The 23,588-nt window shown below is 54.6% G+C and overlaps 2 protein-coding genes and 1 non-coding gene across 3 annotated transcripts in view; 1 reads left to right on the top strand and 2 right to left on the bottom strand.

Moving 5' to 3' along the window:
* Plekhg2 (pleckstrin homology and RhoGEF domain containing G2) overlaps window positions 1-10,298 on the bottom strand; it is a 12,434-nt gene extending 2,136 nt beyond the window's left edge. Inside the window, exons 1-18 of the mRNA XM_028786192.1 lie at window positions 9,807-10,298; window positions 9,063-9,193; window positions 8,197-8,981; window positions 8,014-8,114; window positions 6,801-6,867; window positions 6,647-6,693; window positions 6,267-6,417; window positions 5,945-6,082; window positions 5,589-5,789; window positions 3,450-3,542; window positions 3,276-3,362; window positions 2,919-2,952; window positions 2,727-2,828; window positions 2,586-2,633; window positions 2,472-2,510; window positions 2,300-2,316; window positions 1,060-1,236; window positions 44-944 (exon numbers count right to left, since the gene is read on the bottom strand). Of these exons, the coding sequence (XP_028642025.1) occupies window positions 44-944; window positions 1,060-1,236; window positions 2,300-2,316; window positions 2,472-2,510; window positions 2,586-2,633; window positions 2,727-2,828; window positions 2,919-2,952; window positions 3,276-3,362; window positions 3,450-3,542; window positions 5,589-5,789; window positions 5,945-6,082; window positions 6,267-6,417; window positions 6,647-6,693; window positions 6,801-6,867; window positions 8,014-8,114; window positions 8,197-8,514 (2,521 nt within the window). The 5' untranslated portion in view covers window positions 8,515-8,981; window positions 9,063-9,193; window positions 9,807-10,298. The remainder of the gene's footprint in view (window positions 1-43; window positions 945-1,059; window positions 1,237-2,299; window positions 2,317-2,471; window positions 2,511-2,585; window positions 2,634-2,726; window positions 2,829-2,918; window positions 2,953-3,275; window positions 3,363-3,449; window positions 3,543-5,588; window positions 5,790-5,944; window positions 6,083-6,266; window positions 6,418-6,646; window positions 6,694-6,800; window positions 6,868-8,013; window positions 8,115-8,196; window positions 8,982-9,062; window positions 9,194-9,806) is intronic.
* A 639-nt stretch (window positions 10,299-10,937) lies between these two features.
* On the top strand, window positions 10,938-11,032 carry Trnai-uau. The gene is made up of 2 exons: window positions 10,938-10,975; window positions 10,997-11,032. It is a non-coding gene; the product is annotated as a tRNA-Ile (tRNA).
* A 3,220-nt stretch (window positions 11,033-14,252) lies between these two features.
* Window positions 14,253-16,686, bottom strand: Zfp36 (ZFP36 ring finger protein). Its single transcript, XM_028786215.1, has 2 exons — window positions 16,605-16,686; window positions 14,253-15,959 (listed from the first exon to the last, which is right to left on the bottom strand). The coding sequence occupies exons 1-2, from the start codon at window positions 16,644-16,646 to the stop codon at window positions 15,021-15,023; spliced, it is 981 nt and encodes a 326-aa protein (XP_028642048.1). The 5' UTR covers window positions 16,647-16,686; the 3' UTR covers window positions 14,253-15,020.
* Between the last annotated feature and the right edge of the window lie 6,902 nt (window positions 16,687-23,588).

Raw genomic sequence — 23,588 nt, 5'->3', positions numbered from 1 at the left:
CCCCCTTGGCCCCCCCCGGGGGGGGGGCCGCAGTTTACGTCACCTGGTTCAGCCTCTTCCAGGGGTGGGCAAGGGGATGGGTGGGGCTGGGCCAGGACGCGAGGTCTGCGACGGGGTGCGTTGGTGGATGCCCTAGTCTCAGCTCGCTGCATCTGCTGGATCCGCTCACTGTAGAGCCGAGCCAACTCTCGCACCCGAGACGCCGACCGCTCTGAGTGTGGCATTCCTGTCTTCCCGCTGGTGCTGCCTCCACTAAGATCAGAGTCCTCCAGGATCAGCAGAGGTTCTGGGAAGCCAGGCCGGGCCAGCTGCCCCTGCTCCAGCGCTTGCCAGGCACTCCTGATCTCTGAACAAGAGCGGTATTCCAGTTCTTCTGGGAATCCCTGGACTGTGGTGCCAGCCTCCGTCTGCACAGCTGGGAATGACACGCCTTCTGTGTCTTCCTCCTGCCCCTCTCTGCTTTCTGAGGGCGGCTCACTCAGTCTTCCTGGATTGCTCCCAGTCAACAGTTCCCTCCTGGTGGCTTGAGGCTGGGCTGCCTCCTGCAGGGAGCCAGGGAGCCAGGAGCCACAGGGGAAGGAGGGGGTGCTGGCTAAGCTGGGAATGTCAGGGACACTGGACAAGGGTGAAAGGGAGGGCACCTCAAAAACACCAGGGATGTCAGAGAGACTCGGAAGGCAGGGGACCTCGGGAATTTCTGGAAGGCTGGGCATGTCACTGGGAATCTTAGGAAGGCTGGGCGTGCAGGGAATTTCAGCTGCATTGGAGCCTTCCAGCCCCTCTAAGACATGGAGCGGGGAAGGCTCCCGTTCATCCGTCTCCAGCTCTTCATCGTCCTCCTCTTCTGAAGACTCTCGGCTGGGCAGGGCTCGGAACGGGAGGGGTTCGCTTTCAACGGGCATCCTGGACTCTCTGGGGAACTGGGGAATGTCGGGGGTGGTTGGCTGTAGTGGGTACACAAAGAAAAGCCAAGATATCAGGGAGCTGGGGTGGGCTGACCCGGACCGTGGTCTCTGCCTGCCCAAGGGCTTCAAAAATGTGACGGCAGTGTCAGCTCACCCCCGAGTCCCTGAGGCCTCTCTGGTTCAGCAGTTCTAGAATTTCCTCAGTTATGGAAGTCCCCGATGGATCCAATGTGGGAGGCCCAGCATCCTCCAGGTCTTCAGGAGGGCCAGAAGCAGATACTGGAGGCTGCAACTCGGATGTTGGATGGAGTTCCCCTTCACTGCCAGCATGCTGTGGGGAAGGCAGGCATAGGAAGCCAGGCCAGGAGTGCTCTGAGCCCCAAGTTCCCAGCCCCTCCTCCTGCACACTGGGGAAGTCAAGAATGACCCCTCTACCACCTTATTCCTTTTTTGAACAGGGTCTTATGTAGCCCAGTGTGGTCTTGAACTTCTAATCCTCTTACCTTCTCACCAGACAGCCTCACTTCACCACAACCCCCCTTATAAAATGTGTTGCTGGGGACGGAACTCAGGGACTCCTGCATCATACCCAATATTCCACCGATGAGTGTTATTCCACCCCCAACTCCTCCCCAATAAAACCTCTTTTTTTGAGAGACAGGGTCTCACTCTATAGCCTGAGCTGGCCTGGATCTCAATATGTAGAGCAGGCTAGCCTTGAACTCACAGACACTTTGCCACCTTTGCCTCCCAACTGGGGTAAGAGACCTGTGGTACCACACTACACCTGACCTGCTAACCCTTTTGTATTTTTATTTATTTTCACTTGTTTGGTTTTTCGAGACAAGATTTCTCTGTGTAGTCCTGGCCATCCTGTAACTCACTCCGTAGACCAGGCTAGCATCGAACTCCCAGAGATCTGCCTGCCCCCTCTTTATCTTGAGACAGAGAACTCGTCTATGCAGCTTCAAACCTTTGATCCTTTTGTTTCCGGTTCCAGTGTAGTCTGAACTGCAGGCATCTGCCGCGACACCTGGCTTAAGGCCTCTTTTCCTCCCCCCACCCCACCCCCACCCCGCAACTTTTTCAGAGTCTCCTATTAGTCTAGGCTAGACTAGAACATGCCTGTAGTCAAGGATAACTTTGACCTCCGAGTCCTCCTGCCTCTATCTCCTGTGTGCTGGGCTTCCAGGCTTGTGCCAGCACATTTAGTTTTATGTGCTGCTAAGGCTCAAACCTAGAGTTCTGTGCACGCTGGGTAAGCACAGAACCAAGATGTACGCTACATCCGCAAGCCTTTAGTCCATGCTTATTTTGACCCTGGATTATAGAATTTCCCTTCTCCACCAGAGCTAGGATTTAGGTGCCCAGGCTCTGACGGGGGCATTTCTTACCTTGACTTGAGGCTTATCTGGGGAAGGAAAAGTAGAGAAGAGACAAGAATAAGACACAGAAGTAAATTATTCCCAGTGACCGACCAACTGCCCCCTTCTTCCCTTCCCACCCAGTCCCAGACATCCCTAGAGAAGACATGGACAGACGGACAGACACAGACCAGTCACTAACCGTTCTGGGGAAAAATGATATAAGGTTCTTTTGCTGGCTCTAGGGGAAGGAAAAAGGATGTCAGGAGGTACGGCCATTAGATCCCTGGGTCCTCTACAAGCGGTGGCTACTTACCAGACTGCCTGCGGCCACGGCGACTGCCAGAAAGTCTTGGAGATGGAGCTGGGGGAGAGATGGTCAGAGTTTGGTGTGAGCCCAGCCCTTTAGCCTTGGGAGATGTGCTGGGCATCTGAACCCACATTCTGTTTCGATTACCTGGGTTTCTTCTGCCAGGGGTAAAACTTCGAGCATCCCGAGGTCGGGGAGAGTCCAGTGGAGATGTTGGGGGTTCTGGGATATGTTTGCTTTTTGGAGCACCTGTGGCGAGAGTCAGGGGACTGTCTATTTTCTTGGAAGCATCTCCTCTCTTGTCATAAGACCACAGCCAGCCCTGGCCCCAGGACTCACAGTGTAGGCTGTTTTCCAAGAGAACTTGCTTTGCCTGAAAGACAGAGAGGTGGGGAAGTGTCGGAGGGATAGGACTAAGAGAGCAGATCCTGAGAACCAATGATTTCCTGGAACGAATGGCTGCTGCTGGTGCCAGCCTACAATGGCATGTCACTGTTCCTCCAGGTGAGGAAATGGAAGGCCGGCTATCCTGTTGCCCGAGATCTCAAAGCAACACCGTGCTGGATTCCAAAGCCAGAAAGCAGAACTCTGAGGTTTAGCCATCATGTAGTATGATGGTCCCACTCGTATCACTTGGGAGTCTGCCGTGGAGACTGGATTCTGGCTGTCAAGGTCACTTGTTGGGCAGGTCCGTACCTTGGCAGGGATGGAAGCCGGGTGGTTCTCGAAGAAGAGGCGCTGGAGACAGTGCATCCACAGCCGTTTCTCTTCTTGGTTCTTGGCCTGGGGGGTAAGGTAGGTGGAGGTGAGGGAATCTGGGTTCTGAGCTGGCGTGGGAATGGGTGTCAGCGCAGCCCACCCTCTGCATACCTGAAACAGGTGTCTGTGCTTGGGGATGGTCAGGTCTGACACCTTAAATCCTAAGGGATCCCGCGGTGTCTCGCTTACACTGAGATTGCAGCACTGAGGAGAGCAGAGAGGGTGGGATGCGGACACCAGACGCCCTTCAGAAACTACTGGGGTTCCTTCCGATCTGCTACAAAGAGGCTCCCCATGGGGTGCTTTGCCTCTTAACCCACCAAGCTGGGCTCTGGTCACTCCCTTACCAGACTCCTCCCTCCTTTCATGAAGATCTTCCTGAGCCCCATGAGTAAACTTGCCACACCCCTCTGAACTTTCCTCACATTTTTAAATGATCCCCAAGTCTACCCATCAGGTATTCTGACCAAATATTTCAGTGGGCAATGGCAATTTTTTTTTTTTTTGGTCTTTTGACGTGGGTTTTGTGTATCCTTGGCTGTCCTGAAACTAGCTCTGCAGGCCAGGCTGGCCTCAAACTCAAGAGATCCACCTGCCTTGAGTGTCGGGATCAAAGGTGTGGGCCATCACCACCAAGTCCCTACATTTTTAAAAAGTCTGAGACTGACTAGGTAGCTCAGGCTGGCCTCAAAGTACTAATTCTCCTGTCTTAATTTTCCAAGGCTGGGGTTACAGGCACGGGTCACCACACGCCTGGTTCCCCCACCCCCTTTTATTTTTGAACTGGGATCTCACATCTCATTAGTTGGCCTCAGGGAGCTTGTAGGCTAGGATGAGGACCCCGGGCTCCCAAGCCTGTTGTCTTTACTGAGTCCCCGGACAACAGGCATACACTGGCACAACTGGTTTATTCTGGGTTGGGGATAGAATATGGAGTTCTGCTCATACAAGACAAGCACGCTAACCACTGAAGCACCCTGCCAGCTCATGGCTCTTCCGTTTTTTTTTTTTTTAAATTCCCGAGGTGGGGGGTAACACTGGCTAAATATGATGGCACACACCTGTAGTCCTAGTACTTGGGAGTCTGAGGCAGGAGAATTAAAGCAAGTTTGAAGTCAGCATGGCCTTCGTAGCAAGTTCCAGGCATCTAGGCCATAAGGAGGGCTGGAGGGAGGGCTTAGTGGGGCAGAAGCACTGTGTGCCTCCTGAAGACAGGAGCTCAGCCCCCAGTTTCCACAGGTGGCAGGACAGAACTAACTTCGCGAGCTCTCCCCACCACCCCTACACACACACACACACACACACACACACACACACACACACGCACAGTAAAATAAAGTGTGGGCCATCGGCACTTCCTTCTGGAAGGCAGACCCACTGCGGCTTTTGCTTTCTTACATTCTAAAGTCCTTTCTCGTCTTTAACCCCAGCATGTGGGAGGCGGAGGGGTCTGTGCGTTAGAGGCCGCACACAGGTATATAATGAGATCACGTCTCAGAACAAACAAACTGTGTATCTGGAGATAAGGCTATGTGCGTGTGAATCCGTGTGCCCCTGGAAGCTAGAGGCTTTGGACCCCTCCATCTGGAGTTCAGTGGTTTCGAGCAGCCTCATCCAAACCCTCCGATCAGATCTGGGTCCTCTACAGGAGCTACCTCTCCAGCCCTTCCATCTGTAGTTATCTTTACATTTACTTGTGTATGGGGGAGTGTACGAACCACCACGTTGCCAGTGGAGGTCAGAGGACAGGCCTGTGGCATCTTTACGCACTGGGCTCTGTGGCCACCAGCTATGGTTACTGTTGCTTTTTTGGTTGTGTTCTGAGATAGGGTCTGACCCACTTTGTAGTCCTAGCTACCCTAGAACCCGGAGACTAGTATGTCCCTCCTGAGACAGAACCTCACTATGTAACCTACACTAGCCTTGAGCCCGCCTGTCGGTCTTACTGGCCTCAGGCTTTTGCTTCAATCCCCCCTCCCCCCCCCAGTGAGCTACCATGCTCCACTTCTAGCCTTTAATGTTTGCTATTAAGTTGCCTGGGACTGGTCCCGAACCGTCTCTGTAGCCCAGGCTAGCCTTGACCTTTTGATCCTCTTGTCTCACCCTTCCTGGTAACTGGAATCAAAGGTCAAATGACACCAGGCCCAGCTAAATATGGTCCTTGGAAGCCAGTCTGTCTGTCCCCGTTGGGTATTCAGGCGAAGATATATTAGTTGTGACTGTCTGAGCTAGACCCCACTGTATACTCACAAAGATGTGACCCTTGTAGGTGTATTCAGGCCCCCGACGCTTGGCTACCAGCAGCATCCGGGAGAACAGGAAGAGCAGGCGCTCACCCCCACGAAGCCTGGGGCCTCCCCCGCCTCCCCCACGGAAGGTGCCTTCCAGCACAAGCTCTCCAAACGCGCTGAGCTCCGGGCCGGTCCAGCCACCCAGCCGCCGCTGCACTTCCTGCTGGGACCACACCAGGCACAGAAGAGACAGGCCAGGGTTGGTGGCGCACATATACAAGCCAAAACAGAGGTGCTAGCGACAGGGGCACACTGAGGAATGTCCCCCGGCTCAGTCCCCAGTCCCAGGTGGCCCATCCCACCCCGGGGGGCCACCTGCAGGCGTGCTGCATGCTCTTGCTTGCGCTTCATGTCATTGATGTACCAGGCCACTGCGGTCATGGACACAATCGCTTCCTCTACCATCTCTCTCCCTCCAGTGTCTGGGCCCTCTGCCCAGTGCTTGCCCAGTTCCTGCCAGTCATCCAGCAAGGCAGACAGGATGGGAGAGAAAAAAGAGAAAAGGAGAGGAGATAGGAAGCAGAGCCACACAAAAGGGGAGGGGCAGACCACAGATAGTCAGGGTACCAGGGGTGGCTGTTAGACCCAACCAACCACGCCCCCTCTCCATAAGCCAGGCCTCAAGGGCATAGCTGACCTGCAGCAGGAGATGGTACTTCAGGATGCGCTGAACAGGCTTCAGCAAGAAGCTCTGCAGAGGCAGGGAGTGACGGAGCTGGGCCTGACGCTCCTGCAGCCACAGAGTGGCTGGCGGGGACAGTGACAGCTCTCGGAGCAGGGCCAGGGAGCTGGGGGCACAGCATAGATCAGTGGAGGCTGGCTCTCCAGCAGGCAGGGCTGGGAGGAGCTGGCCAGGGTTGGGGATGATCAGGTCAGGACAGTTAAGGATGTCAGTGACACTGATCAAGGTCTTGAAGGAGCTGGCCCTGGGTACCGGGTTGGGGGGTGGGGGTAATGGCTTGGCACACTGGCTCACAGGAATACCCTGGGGCCAAGCGGGGACTCTCTCTGCCTCACCTCGGGTAGTTCATACAGTACAATGTGTAGATGTCGAAATCTTCGCTCTGTGGGGACACGGGAGTCAGTACCACTTAGATTCCCGTGGCCCCAGGAATCCTTGCCCAGCAGTTCCCCAGCCTCGAGCTGTCCTCAGAGGCTGGTTCATACTCACTCTTTGCACGAAGCACTCGGCGATGCCCCCTGCACTGCTGCAGGCCTCCAAGTCCTCCAGGAGCTCACTGTGGGGGAAGAAGAGGGTAAAGGACTTGCCTGCCTCCTTGTCCCATGACAAGACTGCAGAGATCAACGGACAGGCAGGAAGGAGCCTCGGAGGGCTACATGAGAAAGCATAGCCCGCTCACTCCGTCTTTGCCCGGCTTCGTATTATTCAGCCTGATAACCCTGCCGCGGCTAGCATGTCATGACCTAGGGAGTGACACCACAGCCCTGGGAAAGGGGGTGTTAGTAATGCCCAACATCTTAGCTATCTTAGAATCTGTCGTAAGCCAGGGAGTGGTGGCACTACCCTGTAATCTCAACAACTTGGGAGGCAAGGAAGGAGGATGGAGAGTTCGAGATTAGTGTGGGCTACTTAGTAAGAGTCTAGTCTTACAACAACAACTACAACAACAACAACAACGACAACGACAGAGAAAATCTGAGGACATAGCTCTGGAGGTGGAGGGAGGAAGATCTCAATTTGAGGCCAGAATGAACCACACCAGGTCCTGCATGCCTGTAATTCCGGCACTTGGTTAGTGATGGCAGGGGAATGAGTTAATGTTGTCTTCCAGCTACCTAGCAAGTTCCAAGCCAGCCTAGATACTGGAGACCCTGTTTCTTGCAAATAATAAAACGAAGCACAAAAGCTTCTCTTTTGCTGGGCTATTGGTGGCACACGCTTTTAATCCCAGCACACAGGAGGCAGAGGCAGGCAGATCTGTGAGTTCGAGGCCAGCCTGGGGTACAGAGTGAGTTCTAGGGCAGCCAAGGCTACACAGAGTAACCAGGTCTCAACACGCCTATGCCTCCCAAAAAAGTAGCTTCTCTTGGGATTCTGAGATGCCACACTTGGGCCCTAGTGTCTCCTTCACTAAGGCAAGCAACCAGCTAGGTTTGTTCAGAGATGAGGGCTCCTAGGCCCATAGAAGTGCAGTGGTAAGTTGGGACTGGACACTCTGACCCCACATGACTGAAGGTCTAAGAGCCCAACATGGCATCCATATGGCTGTACTTCTTCTTCCCACCTTGAGTCCTCACTGTCCCCATCATGCCCAATGTCACCACACCTCACATGCCAGCCTACGCAAGGCCACTAAGAAGCACTCAGGCTAGTGTTAGGACACAGCAGCCAGTCCCCTTGTGGTCCCCACCCTGTCCCTTACCTGCTAAACTCGTAGATGTCCTCGATGTTGGCAAACAGCGTGCCCACCTGCTCCATGTTCAGCCCCAGGGCCTTGCCATCCATCAGAGGGCCCAGGTAGTCCTGTGGGGATGACGGGGGTTACAGAAGCCAAGGGCCTGGCCTGGGTCCCCACTGTCTTCAGGTGCCTGCCTGCCCACCTCACCTCCACGATGCTGCGAAGGTCCCGAACATAGGCCCGCTCTGTCTCCACGATCTCCCTGGCCACTCGCTCCAGCCTAGAGGGTTTCACCGAACCGTGGATTCCAACAGGTGACAGGTGTAGGCGTATGGGGGGCTCTGGCAGGGGCTCTGGCCTGGAGGCTGAGCAGGCTGGAGACGGGTCCCCCTCAGAGCCCACAGTGCTCAGAGACGTGGAGCTGCCAGAACCCCTTGGAGAAGCCATGGTGGGAGCTGCCGCAGCTGCTGAGGTAGGGAACAAGTGGTCAGGGCTTCCCAGACACACGGTCTTACGGCCCCTCATGGCCACCCACACTCAGCTGACAGTTCTCACAGGTCTCCACTACTCTAATTGTCCAGTCCGGTCCCATCAGGGTTCCTTCCTCTCTGTGACTTGGACCTCCATTGCTTTTATTCACCGAACCCATCAACCACGGCTATCACTGTGAACCTGTCCAACTGACCTTGTCACTCTCCTAAGCACAGGCCCTTTACGTTCAAGTCTGATTTCCTCAAATCCACAAGGCCCCATCTAACACAGCCATGGAAGATCCCGTCACCTAGTTCCCTTTCCATGACACATCTCTCAACAGCCTTCACCCCTTCACACTCAACTTTGTCCGATTACTTAAAGGTGCAGCTGTGGGCCTTTGCACATACTGCTCCCTGCATGCAGAATTCTTCTTTGTGTCCACCTCCTTTCTCCTGAATTCTCAGCTCAGCAGTCTCCTCCGTGGTGACAGGGCTGGGCTGTCTTGGCCATGCTCGGCACTAGGCGAGCCACAGAGGGATGCTCATTGTCCTGAAGGAAGGGACAAATGCCCACAGGCTCCACCTGTCCGGGCTGCTCACCTGTTGCAGGATCACTCACAGCTGCGCAGTCGCAAACTTCACCTTGGTGGCCACACCCGAGCCTAAGGCCGGGTTTGGACAGGCTCAGTCCCCTGGCTCCCTCGGGCATGGCTGAGTGGCACAACTCGGACCTACAAAGACACCCACTTCTTGGGAACTAGACTTCATTGGTATTCCCGCCGCTCCAACTCACAGATAGGGTTCTGGAAGTTGATCTAAACCCAAGGAGGGGCCCCAAGAAGATACAAAGTGACAGAAAGAAGGGGCTGAGAAGACAAGCTAAAGATGGAAAAAAGGTTGAGACAAAGAAGGAAGACAGCAAAAGTGCCTGAGTCTGCAAGTCCCATCTGTCTGGAGCCCCCCCCCTTCCCAAGGCTCAGGGATCCTGGGAACTCTCAGGCTGAAGCTGAGGGCGAGGGGCAGGGCTGGGAAAAGCCGTGGGCGGGAGAGGCCGCGGGGTCCCAGGGGAGGGCGGAGGCTGGGGGACCGGATGCCAGGGTCCTACAGACGGATCCTTACCCCGCCCAGGACGGCGCACTGGGGCGCTGGCCCCGAGTCCTCCACCCAGCTCCAGTCGGTCCCTCGGCGCCCCAACCGCGGTCCCCACCGTTGGATCCTCCCCTGTGCAGTTGCAGCCCCCAACTCCAGCCGGCGCCTCCGCCACCCCCCGCCGGCACGCCCCCTCATTGTTCCGCTTCGGCGCCGCCCCCCCTCCCCCAGCCCCGGGCCCCTCGCTCCCCTCACCTCCCGGGGAGCCACGGGCCTTGGGGTCGGGAGTCCCGCGCGTCCGGACCGTAACGCGCGGTCCCGGGGGAGGCTCACAACCCAGACTTAAGGTCGTGAACTTGGGGTCCTCGGACTCCAGAATCCGGGGAGAGTTGGGATCCGGAGTCCGAAGTCTCGGTGTTCTAAATAGAAGATGCTGCAACCCTCTATCCGAGTCTCAGACCAGGGCGCTGGGGACCCAAATTCCTCAGTCTTCTAGGGAGGGCTGTGTGTTGTCGGGGGCACCAGGATTCCAGAGTTTCCAGAACCCGAGGGGCAGGGATGAAGTCACCTCCGGGAGGGACCGCGAGGACCGGGGTAACTCCTCGGTCTCCTGGAGGTGATGGATGCTGCAGCCCTAAGTCGAGGCGCGAGGTCCGGTCCCCAAGTGGCTCCAGGAGGGGGTCTCGGACTCAGAGTTGGGACCCCGTGGGAGGGATGCACGGCCACATCCTACGGTCTTCGAAGCCGGGTGCGGGACGGGCCTCCCGCCTCGGGGCTGACTTCCCGAGCCCCCGGCTCCTCCAGGAGGGGGCGCTGGCCATCAGAGGTCCCGGCCCCCCGCGCGGGAGCCGGGACTTGCGGGTCTCTTAAGACGCGGGACAGAGGTCCTGGACGCCTGGGTCCGACACTACGGACGCCTCGGGCTCCGGGATGAGTGTCCTGGGGCTCTGGGGGCGGCGGCGACGCCGCATCTGGGGCGGGGAGAGTCGGGTCCCAGATGTGGGGCGGGGGGCGGCCGCCTGGAGCTTCTCCTCCCCCTTGCCGCCTCTGCGGCTCACATCCTGTTCCCGCCCGCCGGGGGGAGGGGCCGCCTTCCGGCACGCCCTCCGCCGAGGCTTTTAAAACCCCCGCCCCCTACTCTGAATAATCGCAGGCAGGCGGACCCGACGGCGAGGCTCCGCCCACATTCCAGGAGCCCGGAGGACTTTTTCCCTTTTACAGCCAGGGCCCAGGAGGCGGGGCGCTCCGGAGCGGTCACACGCTCTTGTTCTTATTGGTCGATCGGCGGGCTTTATATTTGCATATGCGATGTCGGGTCCAACCAGTCGACGAACTCGCGCGACTGCAACTGACTGAAGGACTTTGCGGCACGAGGGTGCGGCCGGAGCTCCAGTGGCGCAATCGGTTAGCGCGCGGTACTTATATGTCAGTGCTAGGCGTAAGCGATGCCGAGGTTGTGAGTTCGATCCTCACCTGGAGCACTTCCTTTTTTTTTTCCTTATATAATAACCCTTTTGTGTGTGTGTGTGTGTTCTCTCATCAGTCTAGAAGGCTTCATATTTTATAATTCAACCGAACGGTTTGGCCTGTCTTACCACTTAACTATGGCTGGTCTGGAAGTCACTATGTAGACCATGCTGGCCTCGAACTTACAGAGAAGCGCCTGCCTCTGCTTTCCGAGTAGTGGGATTAAAGGCGTTCGTCACTACACCCGGAAACTACAGAATTTTTGAAGAGTGAACATTTCCTTGTGAATTTTTTGCAATGGTCGATGGATCAGTCCCAAAGTTGCTGTTTCTATTGTGGTCGCCAGAGGGCAATAACGTCTCTCATTAAATGGCCAGGGCGTCAAATGGACTCTAAATCCCAGATCCTAGGGATGGGTAGATGATTACAACGCTTTTTTTTTTTTTGTATATTTTTCTTCTTCAGGTTTCTGAACCGATTTCTTTTCAATATATACTGAGCACTCACTAGGTACCGTTACTTCTGTCTCTGAGGACTTGACTTTTTACCAAGGACACTGATTGCTAAAGTCTACGAATTAAGTACATTTTTTAAATTTGACTTTCCCTATGTTACCCAGACTGGCCTAAACTCGTAGTGCCATTACTATATGGGAGTGTGAGTATATCTTTAGGTATTACTAAATATGGAGCAGGTAGGGTGCGATGCAGATTATCCCAGTTGTCAGGGATGGTATTAGTTTTTATTTTATGTGTATGGGTAGTTGGCGCTGTAAGTGTGTCTGTGCACCATGTGCGTGCTTGGCGTCCTAAGAAACTAGAGGAGCTCGGCAGATCCCCTAGAACTGAAGTTTCAGAGGATTATGAGCCTTGAGGTGCAGGGAATCAAACCAGGTGCTGTCAGAGCAGACAGTGTTCTTAACTGCTGATCCATCTCTCCAGCCTCAGGCGAAATCTTCTTTGAACAGACACCTGGAGGCGGGGAGGGAGCCATGGGAACACCAGGGAGATGTTCCAGATAACACTAAGGCTCAAGATGGGTGTGTTAGTGAAGCAGAGGAGAAGACCTGGGGGGGACCTCACTCTGTGTGTGTGGGGGGGTGCAGGCTGTTGGGCTGTGGTATGATTTTGAACTTTGTGATTTGACTCTGGTGTTCTAACAAGCTTCCCAGAGCAACTGACTTCAGGGAGGGAGGAGAGAACAGGTACTTTTAGAATTGGGTACTAGCAAGGCGGGGGCTTTTGATCAGAGGGCCCTGGAGGCTGGAATGGGTTGTAGATTTGACTGTGTCGCCAGAGCAGGGCTAAGGGGCTGGTGTCATAGCATAGCCTAGTGTCCCAAGGAGGCCAGGAGAGGGCTCTGGGTCCTCTGGAATTGGAGTTGTCAACCGTCATGTGTGTCCTTTGCAAGAGAAGCAGGTTCATTCTCTTAAACACTGAGCCATCTGTCCAGGACCTGGAGAGGTCATATACTTAGACCAGGGTTCTGCAGACGCTGAGCAGGCAGTCTGCACTTAGCTAAATCCTCAGCCCATGGGGTGTGTGTGTGTGTGTGTGTGTGTGCGCGCGAGAGAGACTTTTTAAGGGGGACCGATGCCAGGGTTTGGTAGCTGTGTATTTCTTTCTTCTAGTGTCCGTCCATTTCTTCCTCTCAATGTCCAGCGCTGCTTACCTCTACCTTCCCGATGCCTCGGGGACTTTTGAGTTTGTTTCCCTCTCCCCGACCCTGTTCTACATACCAGGGCCTGAGCTCTTTCTCACAAGGGAGGCGGTTTCCTGGGTGAGGAGACCAAAGGTCAGTAGGATGGAGTGAAAGAGAGGCAGGGTGAGAGGAAGAGCGGGGCTGAGGGTATACAGTTAGGGGAGGAAGCAAAGGGCCCAGCAGGGAGGGCTGCGGAGGGAGCCCATCTCAAAAACAAACAGAACAAAAGTCCTAGGTGCTAAGAGACAGAGGGGGAATGGGGAAGAGCTCCTGCAAGAGAGGAGCTACAGCCATCGGTGGGAGGAGTTGGGGAGAAGAAAGAAAAGAGGAGGGACGAGAGGGAGGAGGCTCAGAGGAGGGGAGGAAGCGGGGAAAAACGAAAGAGGGGCGGGGCGAGGGCCCTGACGCGAGAAGCTTCCGGCGCGGCCCGCCCAGCCTAGGCTGGTCGCCGTCGGCCTTTTTCCATGTATGGTCGGACGACGAGGCTGCCCTACCCCTGCGCCCCGCGAGTCGAACCAGACGAAGTTCCGGAAATGCCCGATCGGGGTCTGCAGACGCTAGAAGGCCCAGATTCTTTAGGTGTCTGGAGACTCCCAAGTTGCCTGGTGCCAGGGCCCGAGATTCAAAACGGAGCCAGAATCTCACACTTCTTTAAAGCCCCTGCCCCAAACCGAGAGGGCTCCTAGCCATAATCCCACACATGCATAAAGTTGAGGCAGGAGGACTGCCAGGAGTTGCTCGGGGTTCAGAGGGAAACCCAGTCTTCCCTTCTTTCCCCCCCCCCGCCCTCCCCTACAAACAAACAAACAAACAAAAGTCCATAAAGAACTGGGTGAGAGGGCTCAGCAAGTAAAGGCGCTTGCAACTAAGCCATAAAACCTAGTTCGATCCCAGGACCCACTTTGAGGAAGAAGAGACCCTATTCCAGAGTAACACATTCTACGTTAAAAAAGATAAAGTTGGGCATGGTGACCTGTGATTGTTATCCCAGTATTTCAGAAGCTGAAGCAGGAGGTTGCTGAGAGTTCAGATCAGTTTGAGCTAGGGTCGACTTTATTTTAAAAAAGAGAAAAAGTTAAACTAAAATAAGTCCTCTGTCAAGTCCGCCTAGGCTGTCTACGCGGGGTTCAGAGTCCCCTAGGGCCCAGCTTTGGGGTGACCCCTGACCCTGGCGGCCCGGGCTCGCCTTCCGGCACATTCCGTCCTCGCCGCCCCGCCCCACTCCGCCCTCCTTCCTTGGCCCTGTGGGGACGGAAACATCCTGTCCCTGCCCGAGCTGGGTCAAGAGCCGGAGGGGCAGGCCCAGAGCACCCCTTACGCCAGGAGAACTAGCTCTCCTTGTTCCTACTGGGTGACCTCATCTTGCCACGCCCCCTCAGGTGAACGACCGGGCTGGTAACGTCACTTCCTGCCAGGTAAGCGCCCCCAGGCCGCACCGCTCACGGGAAGGTCTGGAGATCAGTTTACCTACCCTCATCACAAGGCTGTGGGCCTCGAAAAAAACAAACAAACAAACAAATTCCATCTCAGTTCACACTCAAGATTTTATTTAAAAATTCCAAAAAAACCCACAAAAATAGACTTGTACGGTAACAATATATTACTTAATATATTATCGTATATACTTAATACAGTATCAGTTTTAACATTACAAAAAGAAAAACGGAGTAGACGACCCAATATATATAAATACTATAAAATCTTATTACAATAAATAAAAGTCGTCATAAATAAAGGACCCACTGGTTGAGGGAGAAGGGATTTGGCAACGGCTTTGGCTATTTGCTTTGGGGAGGGAAATTTGAGCACCAGGATTCTCAGGAGATGCTTCAGCCACCGGACACTGAACTTCGGGGTATAATAAAAATTAGGATAGTATTGTGGGAGCCGGCTCTTCACAGCACTTAAGATTCCAGGAGACCAGAGTTGCGGAGGGGCTGGTGCATACCTGTAGCCCCAGAACTTGGAAAAGGTTAAGGCAGGATTATATTGAGTTCAAAGACAGCCTGGGGTACCGTAATAAGCCCATAACTCAAAAAAAAGACTTGGGGCCTGGAAGACCAAGTGTCAACTGTCCCCCTCAAACACGCTACGTCTTAGGTACCCTAGGAACGGATCCACCCAAACACTGAATTTGCAAACTAGGGACCTGCCCCAGCCCAGCACCAGGGGAATGGGTTAATGCATCTTGGAATGTCCAGAAGGAGGGACTTAACTTAGAGGAGTCCCCCAGGTCCCCACAGCAACAAGCAGTCCCCTCCCTCTTTGAGATCTAGCTGATCCCTACTGGGTAGGCACTTGTCACTCAGAGACAGAAATGCGATTGAAGATGGGGAGACGCCTTGGGGGTGCAGGGGGCTGGGGAGGCGCAAACACCCCGGCCTCAAAGACAGGTGAGTCTGACCCACCCAGGCTGCTGCCGCTGCTGGCATAGTCATCTGGATCGGATCCCAGAGAGTGTGCAGATGGGCTCCGAGCCAGGCCACCCAAGGGCCCCCAGATAGTGCTAGGGGTAGTAGACCTTCGGCAGGAGGGGCAACAAGCTGGGATAGGTTCTCTTCGAGTCACAGGGGTCCCAGGGGCAGCAGAGAAGGCAGAAGGGGAAAGTGGAAGGTCCCCAGGCGGCGGTGGGGAGCTGGAAGGCGAAAAGGAACAGGAGGACAGGGAAGGGCCAGGAAAGCCTGGAGGTGGTGGTGAGGTTCTGCGGCCTGAGGGCAAGCCTGAGAAGCTGATGCTTTGTCGGAGCACATGGGGCTGGCCAGGGAGAGCCAGGTCTTCGGTGGGGTTGTGGATGAAGTGGCACCGGGAGCCATAGGGGCAGCGGCCCTGGAGGTAGAATTTGTGGCAGAGTTCCGTTTTATACTTGGGGTGGCGATTGGCTTGGCGCAGTTCACCCAGGCCGTGGGCAAACTGGCACTTGGCCCCGTAGCGACAACGCCCGCTCTCTGAGTAGGTCCGACAGAGCTCGGTCTTGTATCGAGAGGAGGTGGTGGGAGTCGCAGTAGGCGAAGTAGGTGAGGGTGACAGCTCAGGGCCTGGGCGGGGAGCCAAGGGTGCGAAACCAGGGGGTGGGGGTACCCAGCCACAGCTTCGGCCCTCCACCAGGCTAGTGGAGCGGCCAGTCAGGCGAGAGGTGACCCCAGATGGGATGGAGTCCGACGAGTTTATGTTCCAAAGTCCTCCTGAGGACTCAGTTCCTCCGTGGTCGGACGACAGGTCAGGGCTCATCGACAGGAGGCTCTGAGAGAAATAGGGTTCGGTTAGGGCACCAGAAAAGGTAAGGTGACGACGCCCCGCCCCTGTTGTAAAGCACTTCACGAGCTTGCCATTCCGGTTTGTGGGTTCTCGGCCTGAGCCCCACCCGGCTCACACAAACTACAGAGATTTGAGTGTTTCCACACGACTGAAGCTAATCCAGAAGGATATAGGAAGTCCAGTATCCCCCCCCCCCCCAAATCAAAGCTCGCCGCTGTTCGCTAACTTTGGGTCTCTAGACCTCCCCGGATATGACTGCCCATCGGGCGCTCGTTTCACAACTTGGAGGAGCCGGCCAAAGGCGACCCAGGAGGCCAGATCTCTCTAAAACTCTGCCCCTGTCAACTCTCCCCTCCCTCCACCTTAACACCTGCTCGGCCGCCAAATCGCACCATTGGGCAGCGAAGGGCAATAGACAGGTGTGGGGGCGCTTCCGCCCTGCGGGAGTGACAGCAGTGCGCCAGCTTTCCGTCCCCAGGGGATCGCCGGTATCTGGACCGAGGCGCCGGGCTCGCGGGGCTCCCTCTCTCACTTCCAGCCAGCCACGGCTAGTCTGAGAAGGAACGGAGGCGTCCCGGGCCTAAGTTTGGGGCGTCGGGGATCCGGAGGTGCTGTCTAACCAGGACTCACCTCGTAGATGGCAGAGAGATCCATGGTGGCGCGAATGGCCATGGAGTAGTGACCGACTGTCGGTTCGCAGAAGTCAGGCTGTGGCCCGCCGCAGGAGCTTTCGCCTTTTATGGGGCGGCCTGGAGGCGTGGCCACCAGAGCTTCCCGGACGCGCCCCCGCGGCGTAGCCCGGCCGGCCTGGTCCTAGGCCCCTTCCGCCCATCTGCTGGATAGCATGCAGAATGTGCCTGAACTTGGCTCTCCCGCAGCCTCGGCCCCTCTCGGGGGGTAGTGGGGGAAGGCCGTGTTCGACTGATTGGTGGTGATGGTAGCGGGGTGTCCGAGTGGTTTTCAGAGGTTGAAGGCAGTCGGGAAGAGAACTGGGACAGGAGTGGGGGCAGGGCTCCAGGGACAATTGACAAGGGCAGAGACCGAGAGGGCGTGTGCGTGTGAGACAGACGACGGGGGCGGGGAGAGACAAGCTGGAAGAGACAGAGATGGCTAGAAGCTGCGAGAAAAACAAAGAGACAGTGAGAGACATTCACAAGTAGGGCCCGCTGGTTTAGGACTGTGATTCCAGCCCCTCGGGGAGGCTGAGATAGGAGACTGGTAGTTCAAGGCCCGGCTCGACTATACAGTGGGTTCTAGGGCAGCCTGGGTAACTTAGTGAGACTCTTGTCTTAAAAAGTAAAAAGGCAGCCGGGCGGTGGTGGCACACGCCTTTAATCCCAGCACTTGGGAGGTAAAAGCAGGCGGATTTCTGAGTTCGAGGCCAGCCTGGTCTACAGAATGAGTTCCAGGACAGCCTGGGCTACACAGAGAAACTCCCCCCTCCCCCCAAAAAAGTAAAAAGGCACCAGATGGTGGTTTAAACTTTGAATCTCAGCGCTTGAGAGCCAGAAGCAGACAGATCTTGTCAATGTCAGCTATTGTTCGTGTTCCTGGTCCTATTTCTAAGGGGGGGGGGAGACCACCAAGGTAACGAGGGAGTAAAAAGGCAGCTCAGTGATTTGAAATGTACTTCCTAGAGCCAATCCCTACTACAGAAAGAAAAAAAGATGACCTTTACAAAGTGGGGAGACAGCAGGGAGAACAGCCTGGGAAACAAATCTAGGCGAGGAAGCGGGTTACAGAAAGATAAAAAGGGAAGGTGAAATGAAAACTAAAACTTGAAGGCACAGAACTTATAAGACAATTGGCCCAGGAAGGGACCCCTCAGAGCCTCAGCAGGAGCTCAGCCGCGCTCTTCCGACCCCTGAGTCTAGCAAGCCGCACTTTAAATTATTAAGAGGGTTTGCTTCCGAAAACTCAAGTTTGGAACAGCTTGAGTCTTTTATTAGGGAGAAAGCTCGCCTCTATTGGGGGAAAAAAAAAAGGACCCCCTTCAACGTTGAATGGGTTTCTTGTAATGCAAGCAGTCTTAACCAAACTTTAAACACTCTCGAGGTCTGTAAGGTTTTTGTTTTTCAATCAGGTCTCCTTAGCCTGGAACTCGCGATCCTTCCGTTTCCACCACCCAAGTCGTGTTAGGATTATAGGCATGGCCTCCACACCCAAGTAAAAAGTGTTATTTCAAGGATATCTCCAGTGAAAAAGTGTTCTTGTGTATGGGAGTTATCATTGCCAGGAGTGTAATTACAATGCTGGGAAGTTCTAGCACGGTGCGTTGCGCACTTGTGTCGAGGTAGGGAGATTCTGCCAGGCTTCTCACTGGCTTGCCTCACAGGAGAGGGGTGTGTATGGGGGGAATCCCTGGTGCAGCGCTTTCTGGGGCCAAGGGGCCTTCCTGGGCTGGTCCCGTGAGCAGGGCGGGCCGTAGGCTGCTGTGGCACGGTTGCGGCCTCCCGCTCGCCCGTGACTCACTCGCTCAGGGCGGGGGAGGGAGGGGGGCTTCCTGGAAGCCGTGACGAGGACGCTCAGCCCGGACGCTTGGGTTCCTCTCTTGTAACCAGGGTTCCAGTCTGTTGTAAACAGTCTCGAGGACAACGGGAAAAGAAGGGAAGGAGGGGCACAAAAAAACTTGCCTCCCGCCCAGTTTACAAATCCCTGAGCCAGCCAATTTTAGGACCAAACGCAAAAAAGCGAGGGTTGGGGTGGGGCATGCCGGGGTTTTCGGAGGCCAGCTGGGACTGGATCACGGAGTAATTCCAGTTTCGATTCCCTGGAGACTGGGAGCCTTTTGCCATCCCTGACTCAGCCTGGCCCCCTCCTCTGTCTGCTGAGTCACTGGGACTAAAGCCCGGCTGCCTGGTACTGGGCTACCCTCTAAAGGATGCTGGGGTGGGGGATAGAAGAGGGGTGGAAGCATGACACCCGCCCCTGCCCCCGAAAATCAAGACTTTAAGCTGTAGGACTCACAAAGTGAGAATCATTAACTAAAATACGGGGTCAGGCGCCCCACACTGGGTGCTTTGGCTCTCCACCCGTTCCTTTGCGTGTCCAGTGGTCCAGACACACAGATTACCCCTTATTCTCCCTTAGACCCCTGGTCCTCCTCCTTCAGACCTAGAGATCCAGCCCCTGTTCTCTGTATCCAGGAGTCCGGGGTTCTGTTCAGCACCCCCGCTTGTGTGCCCCAATCCCAGGAGGAAGTTCATGGCCTGACTCCTCCCTGTTCCCCACGTAGCCAGCGGGGAAAATCCGCGGCCCAGACAGGGGCCTGGGAATCCCCTCTGGAATGACGGTGGGGAAGGGGACGGCCAAGGTCCCGCGGGACACGCGGCCACGTCCTGTGCGTGCTGGGGTTGGGGGGCTGGGGTAGAGAAAGGGGCGGAAACCAGAGAGGCTAAAAATATAGCAAGCGCTTCCGGCCTAGGGGGAGGTGAACTCAGAGCTGAGTTTCCAGAAAAACAAGCAGGGACGGGAAACGCGGGGGTGTGAGAGCCAGTGGGCGGGCAGGGGCCGTGTACACGCGGCACGTGTGTGCCGGGGGTGACTGTCTGCGAGTGTGGTCCAGGCAGGGTGTTGCAGAGGGGGACAACCAGTATGCCACCTGTAGTGTGCCCACGGGGTCGGGAGCCGTGCTGGCTCTGCCTGTGTTGTGGCGAGTTCCCGGGTTCCTAGTTATGTAATTGAGGGCGCAGGTGCGGGGACGCGTCTGTGACCGGTGCCTAAGGCCCTCATAGAACAGGGTCCTGTAAATAAATGTGAAGCCACCTGTCTGTGTCCCTGACTACTCCACATGTGCTGCAAGTGGCCTCTGGAGAATTGTCAACTGTTAAACTACTGCAGCTGTCTTTGGAGGGACTTCATGAGAACTGTCATTTTCACCACCACCCCCACTCATCTGTGTGTAATCCAGTCACCGTGGGATCCGTGCTGACTAAGTGTGCCATTCCTAGCAGGTGCCTGGGTGACGGGATTACACACATAGGACCTTGAAGTAGAGTGTGTGGGCTTTCTGTGGCTCTGTCACACTATGTGTACAAATGTTATTTGTGGGTCTGTGCCCTTTTTGTGGCTGTCTTGGAGGTTGCCTGTTCCTGACAATGTGGTAGACCTGAGTCTGGACGTACATAGTTCCCCCGTGGACCAGTCATAAGGCAGTGAAACCAGTGAACTTTGGTGCTTGACGTAGCTGCAGGCGCGTGATGGGGAGAGCTGCCGGCTTACTGATTGTGTGGCGCTCCTGTGGGCAGAGCAGAGTTGCACACACCCGCATCTAGATGCTGAGTATCTGAGCCAGTCTTATCTGTCCCCAGCGAATGAGGCTGCTCTGCCACAGAGCTGAGTCAGCCTGTGATGGGCAAAGTCTTGATGGAGTGAGAGATAGTGGGTTAAATGGTGGTTACAGGGTTGGGTAGTCACGTGGTTAGATGGTTGCTTTAGTGTTTGTGGTACTTGGTCATGGAGCAGGGTCCATGTGTACGGGAGGATGGCCAATATGCTAATTCTCTGCTAGGGCTGGGGCATGTGCCAGTCAGTCCTTTTCTTTGGGGGAAGCAACCTGTAGATACGTGAAACAAGTTGGCCTCGAACTTGCGGCAAGCCTCCTACTTCTGCCTCTCAAGTGCTGAGATTACCGAACCACTTTGGCTGGCTGTGGTTTTTCAATTCATACACATCATCCCTAGTGTGGAGTTTTTGTACAGGCCCGCACAACCTCTCTGTGCCTTATATAAGGCTGGGAGAAGGCAAATCTTAGCAAGGACTTCACGATCCATCTGGGCTTTCTCCCCTGTGCTCTCTGAATCTAGCCCAAGCCTCTTCATGCTTCCTGCCAGAGGCTGATCCGTGCTCTGTAGTTCCTTCGCTTTTGCTGAGCTTGTGTCCAAAAGACCTGATTCCTTCTCCTTCAAGTCTGCTGTCACCAGCCTAACGAGGGTTTCTTTGACACGTCAGCTTATTTTTGTTCAGACTGGTCTCAAACGATCCTCTTGCCTCAGGCTCTCAAATGCTAGTATTATGAATGTAGGCCACCAAACTCCTTTTAAAAATGTGTGTGGAGGTCAGAGGACAACTTGTGTGAGTCAGTTCTCTCTTTCCAACATGCAAGCCTGAGGGATTGAACTTTTGTCACCTGGCTTGGTAGCAGTGTGGTTACCCACTGAGCCACCCCAAGAGCCCTGACACCATGCATCTCCTTTTTCCACTTTGGAGACAGGATCTCACTATGTAGCCCTGTCTGACTAAGTAATTTTATTGGTCCTCCCACATGCTGGAATTACAGGATTAGGTACCATGTTGTATTTTGTTCACCTCTGGAATCTTCAGCTCAAAAGCTGCCATATTTTTTGAATGAATAGAAATTGGTGTTTATCTTCTATGGCGTGGGCTTGTGGAAAACACACCTGTCACTCCCTGGTCTGTTGTCACCCAGAGTGTGGTTTTAAGCAGTTGGGCCTTGTATCCTGGGTGCCACCCCCACCTGCATGTTATGTTGGCATCACCCCAAGGGACCAGCTGTACTCGTCTTCTTGAACCACAAACTGCCATATCCCAGCCAATATATAGTGAGCCCCTGGTTGGAAACGAACATGTTTTGCCTTGGACAGGTTCAGTGTGTTTTCAGTTGTATGCAAGATTACTAATTTCTTGAACTGTTTCTAGAAACAAATAATGGTCATAGAGATGTGCACTGGGTGCCCAAGTGACAAGACCCATGATGAGTTTGATGGATCACTTTGGGACACGGCTCAGAGCTAACCATATAGGAATCTAGGCATTGCTGAATGAAGGCTTGGCTTTTTTCTTTTGGCTGAGATGAGGTCTTACTATGTTGCCCAGAATGACTTTGAACTTGCAGTTTTCTTGCCTCCACCTCAAGACATCAAGACATTTTGTAAGTGTAGTTAAAGCCCATGGTGGTGCAGCCCTATAGTCCTAGGACTTGGGAGCCAGAAGCAAGAGGATCCCAAGTTCAAGGCTAGCTTGGGCCACACAATGAGACCCTATCTCAAGAAGAAAGATGAATACGGTGAAGCACTGTAGTGGAGATTTTGGTTGCTTTAAAAACACAGAAATGTAAGAGTGTTTTCATTTTCATCCCAGGTGTAGGGTGTGGGGCTGCTCTGGACCGACCGTCTGCAGCAGCTGACTATGATTTGCCTAGTGCTCTAGCAGAGGCGTGGTTTAGCCAGCTACAGATAGTTTCATAGTTTCTGCAACTGTGTGATGTTTGGAATTCTGGAACTTTTCATCAGATGGTATATAAACAGTAGCGCCCACATAGGCTTGGTGGGTGGTTGTTGGTCATTTAGGGAGGTTGGCTGCGGTTTGTCAAAAACCACAATCAAGGACAAAACAAAAGGAAAGACATTAGATTCAGGGATTTTCTTAATTCCCCTCTCCCTTGTTTATCTAGTGTTGGGGGTAAAACTCAGTTGGGGGGGGAGTTAAAGGGCAGGGATAAAGAACCACAATGTACCAAAGATGGCTACAGCACACATCTGTAATCTCAACCCTTGTATAGCAAAGTGGGAGGTGAAGACAGGAACTCACCTGGGAGCTCCTAGGCTAGCCAAGCAACAAGATGGCAGAACCTCTGTGCCTGCAAACAGGACTCCATGACCTAAAAGGCTGTCTCTACCTCCACACACAAATGCCCCCTTCCGTATACTGTGGACATGCAAGCAAGTGCACCCCACCACACACGCTCACACGATGTAATCGCTGTACTTGGCTAGTTGAAGCAAGTGTTCCGAGTTACAGGACAGCCTCAACTACACTGTATGGCTAGCCCAGGGTACGGAGTGAGACTCTGTCTCTACAACTCCACATGAAAAGAAATTAGGCCCATGATCACACTGGTGGACCGCACCTTACCTGCCAAAAACCCTGCAGTGGCATTGAAGCTAGGTAGAGAGAGGCATGCCTGAACTGTGTGTACACACTCTCACTTTGACCATTTTCCAGTTTTCCTAGTGTGATGTTTTGGGCTCCTGTACAACATGGAGGTCCCCATGATCTTCAGGGACTTTTGCAGACACAGGGTCAGTCCATGAGGCTACTGGTTGGTGACATGGGAACCAGGGCACAGAAGGTATGGCTGGGGCAGTGTCCTAACCAGTCTGCACCCTCAGCCTTTCACACTGGCAGCTGGGCCTGGGTTGGTAGCTCCATCTAGCACTTGACCAGGCCCACAGGCTGGGGCCTTCCCTCCCTCCCTGAAGACCCCTCCCCAGGGCCTGCTTCCCGGAGAAGCTGGGTTCTTCCCCAGAACCCATGATTCATTCAAGCCAGGGCCTTTTCACTTCTGCTTTGGAGCTAAAAATATAGAGAGCAAGGAGTCTTGTTGAGCAGGCCTCCCCACACATTGCACAATGTCCCCGCTGACACAGGGCCCAACGCAGACCCAAACTGCTCCTAGGTTGTGTGTGCTGAGGTCAGGGCCTACATTCATGCACATCTTTTGTGAGCCAGAAAGTTCCGTCTGTAGCCCCAGGTAACCCAGGCATTTTGTTTCCTCATACATACATATATATACATGTGTGTGTATATACACATGATCCCAGTTAGGCACTGGAGACGACACAAGGAGACTGGCCGAGAGAGAGAGAGAGAGAG

Source organism: Grammomys surdaster, unplaced genomic scaffold (genome assembly GCF_004785775.1).
Source record: "Grammomys surdaster isolate TR1022 unplaced genomic scaffold, NIH_TR_1.0 125430, whole genome shotgun sequence".
NCBI classification, from domain to species: domain Eukaryota; kingdom Metazoa; phylum Chordata; class Mammalia; order Rodentia; family Muridae; genus Grammomys; species Grammomys surdaster.
Note: the sequence above shows the minus strand (reverse complement) of the source record. Positions and strands in the feature narration are given on the sequence as shown.

Excerpts from the sequence above, each read along its gene's own strand:
- Zfp36 (XM_028786215.1), bottom strand. The coding sequence starts at position 16,646 with ATGGCCATTCGCGCCACCATGGATCTCTCTGCCATCTACGAG. Across the intron at positions 15,960-16,604 it reads ATCTCTCTGCCATCTACGAG|AGCCTCCTGTCGATGAGCCC; the intron begins GTGAGTCCTGGT and ends TATTTCTCTCAG.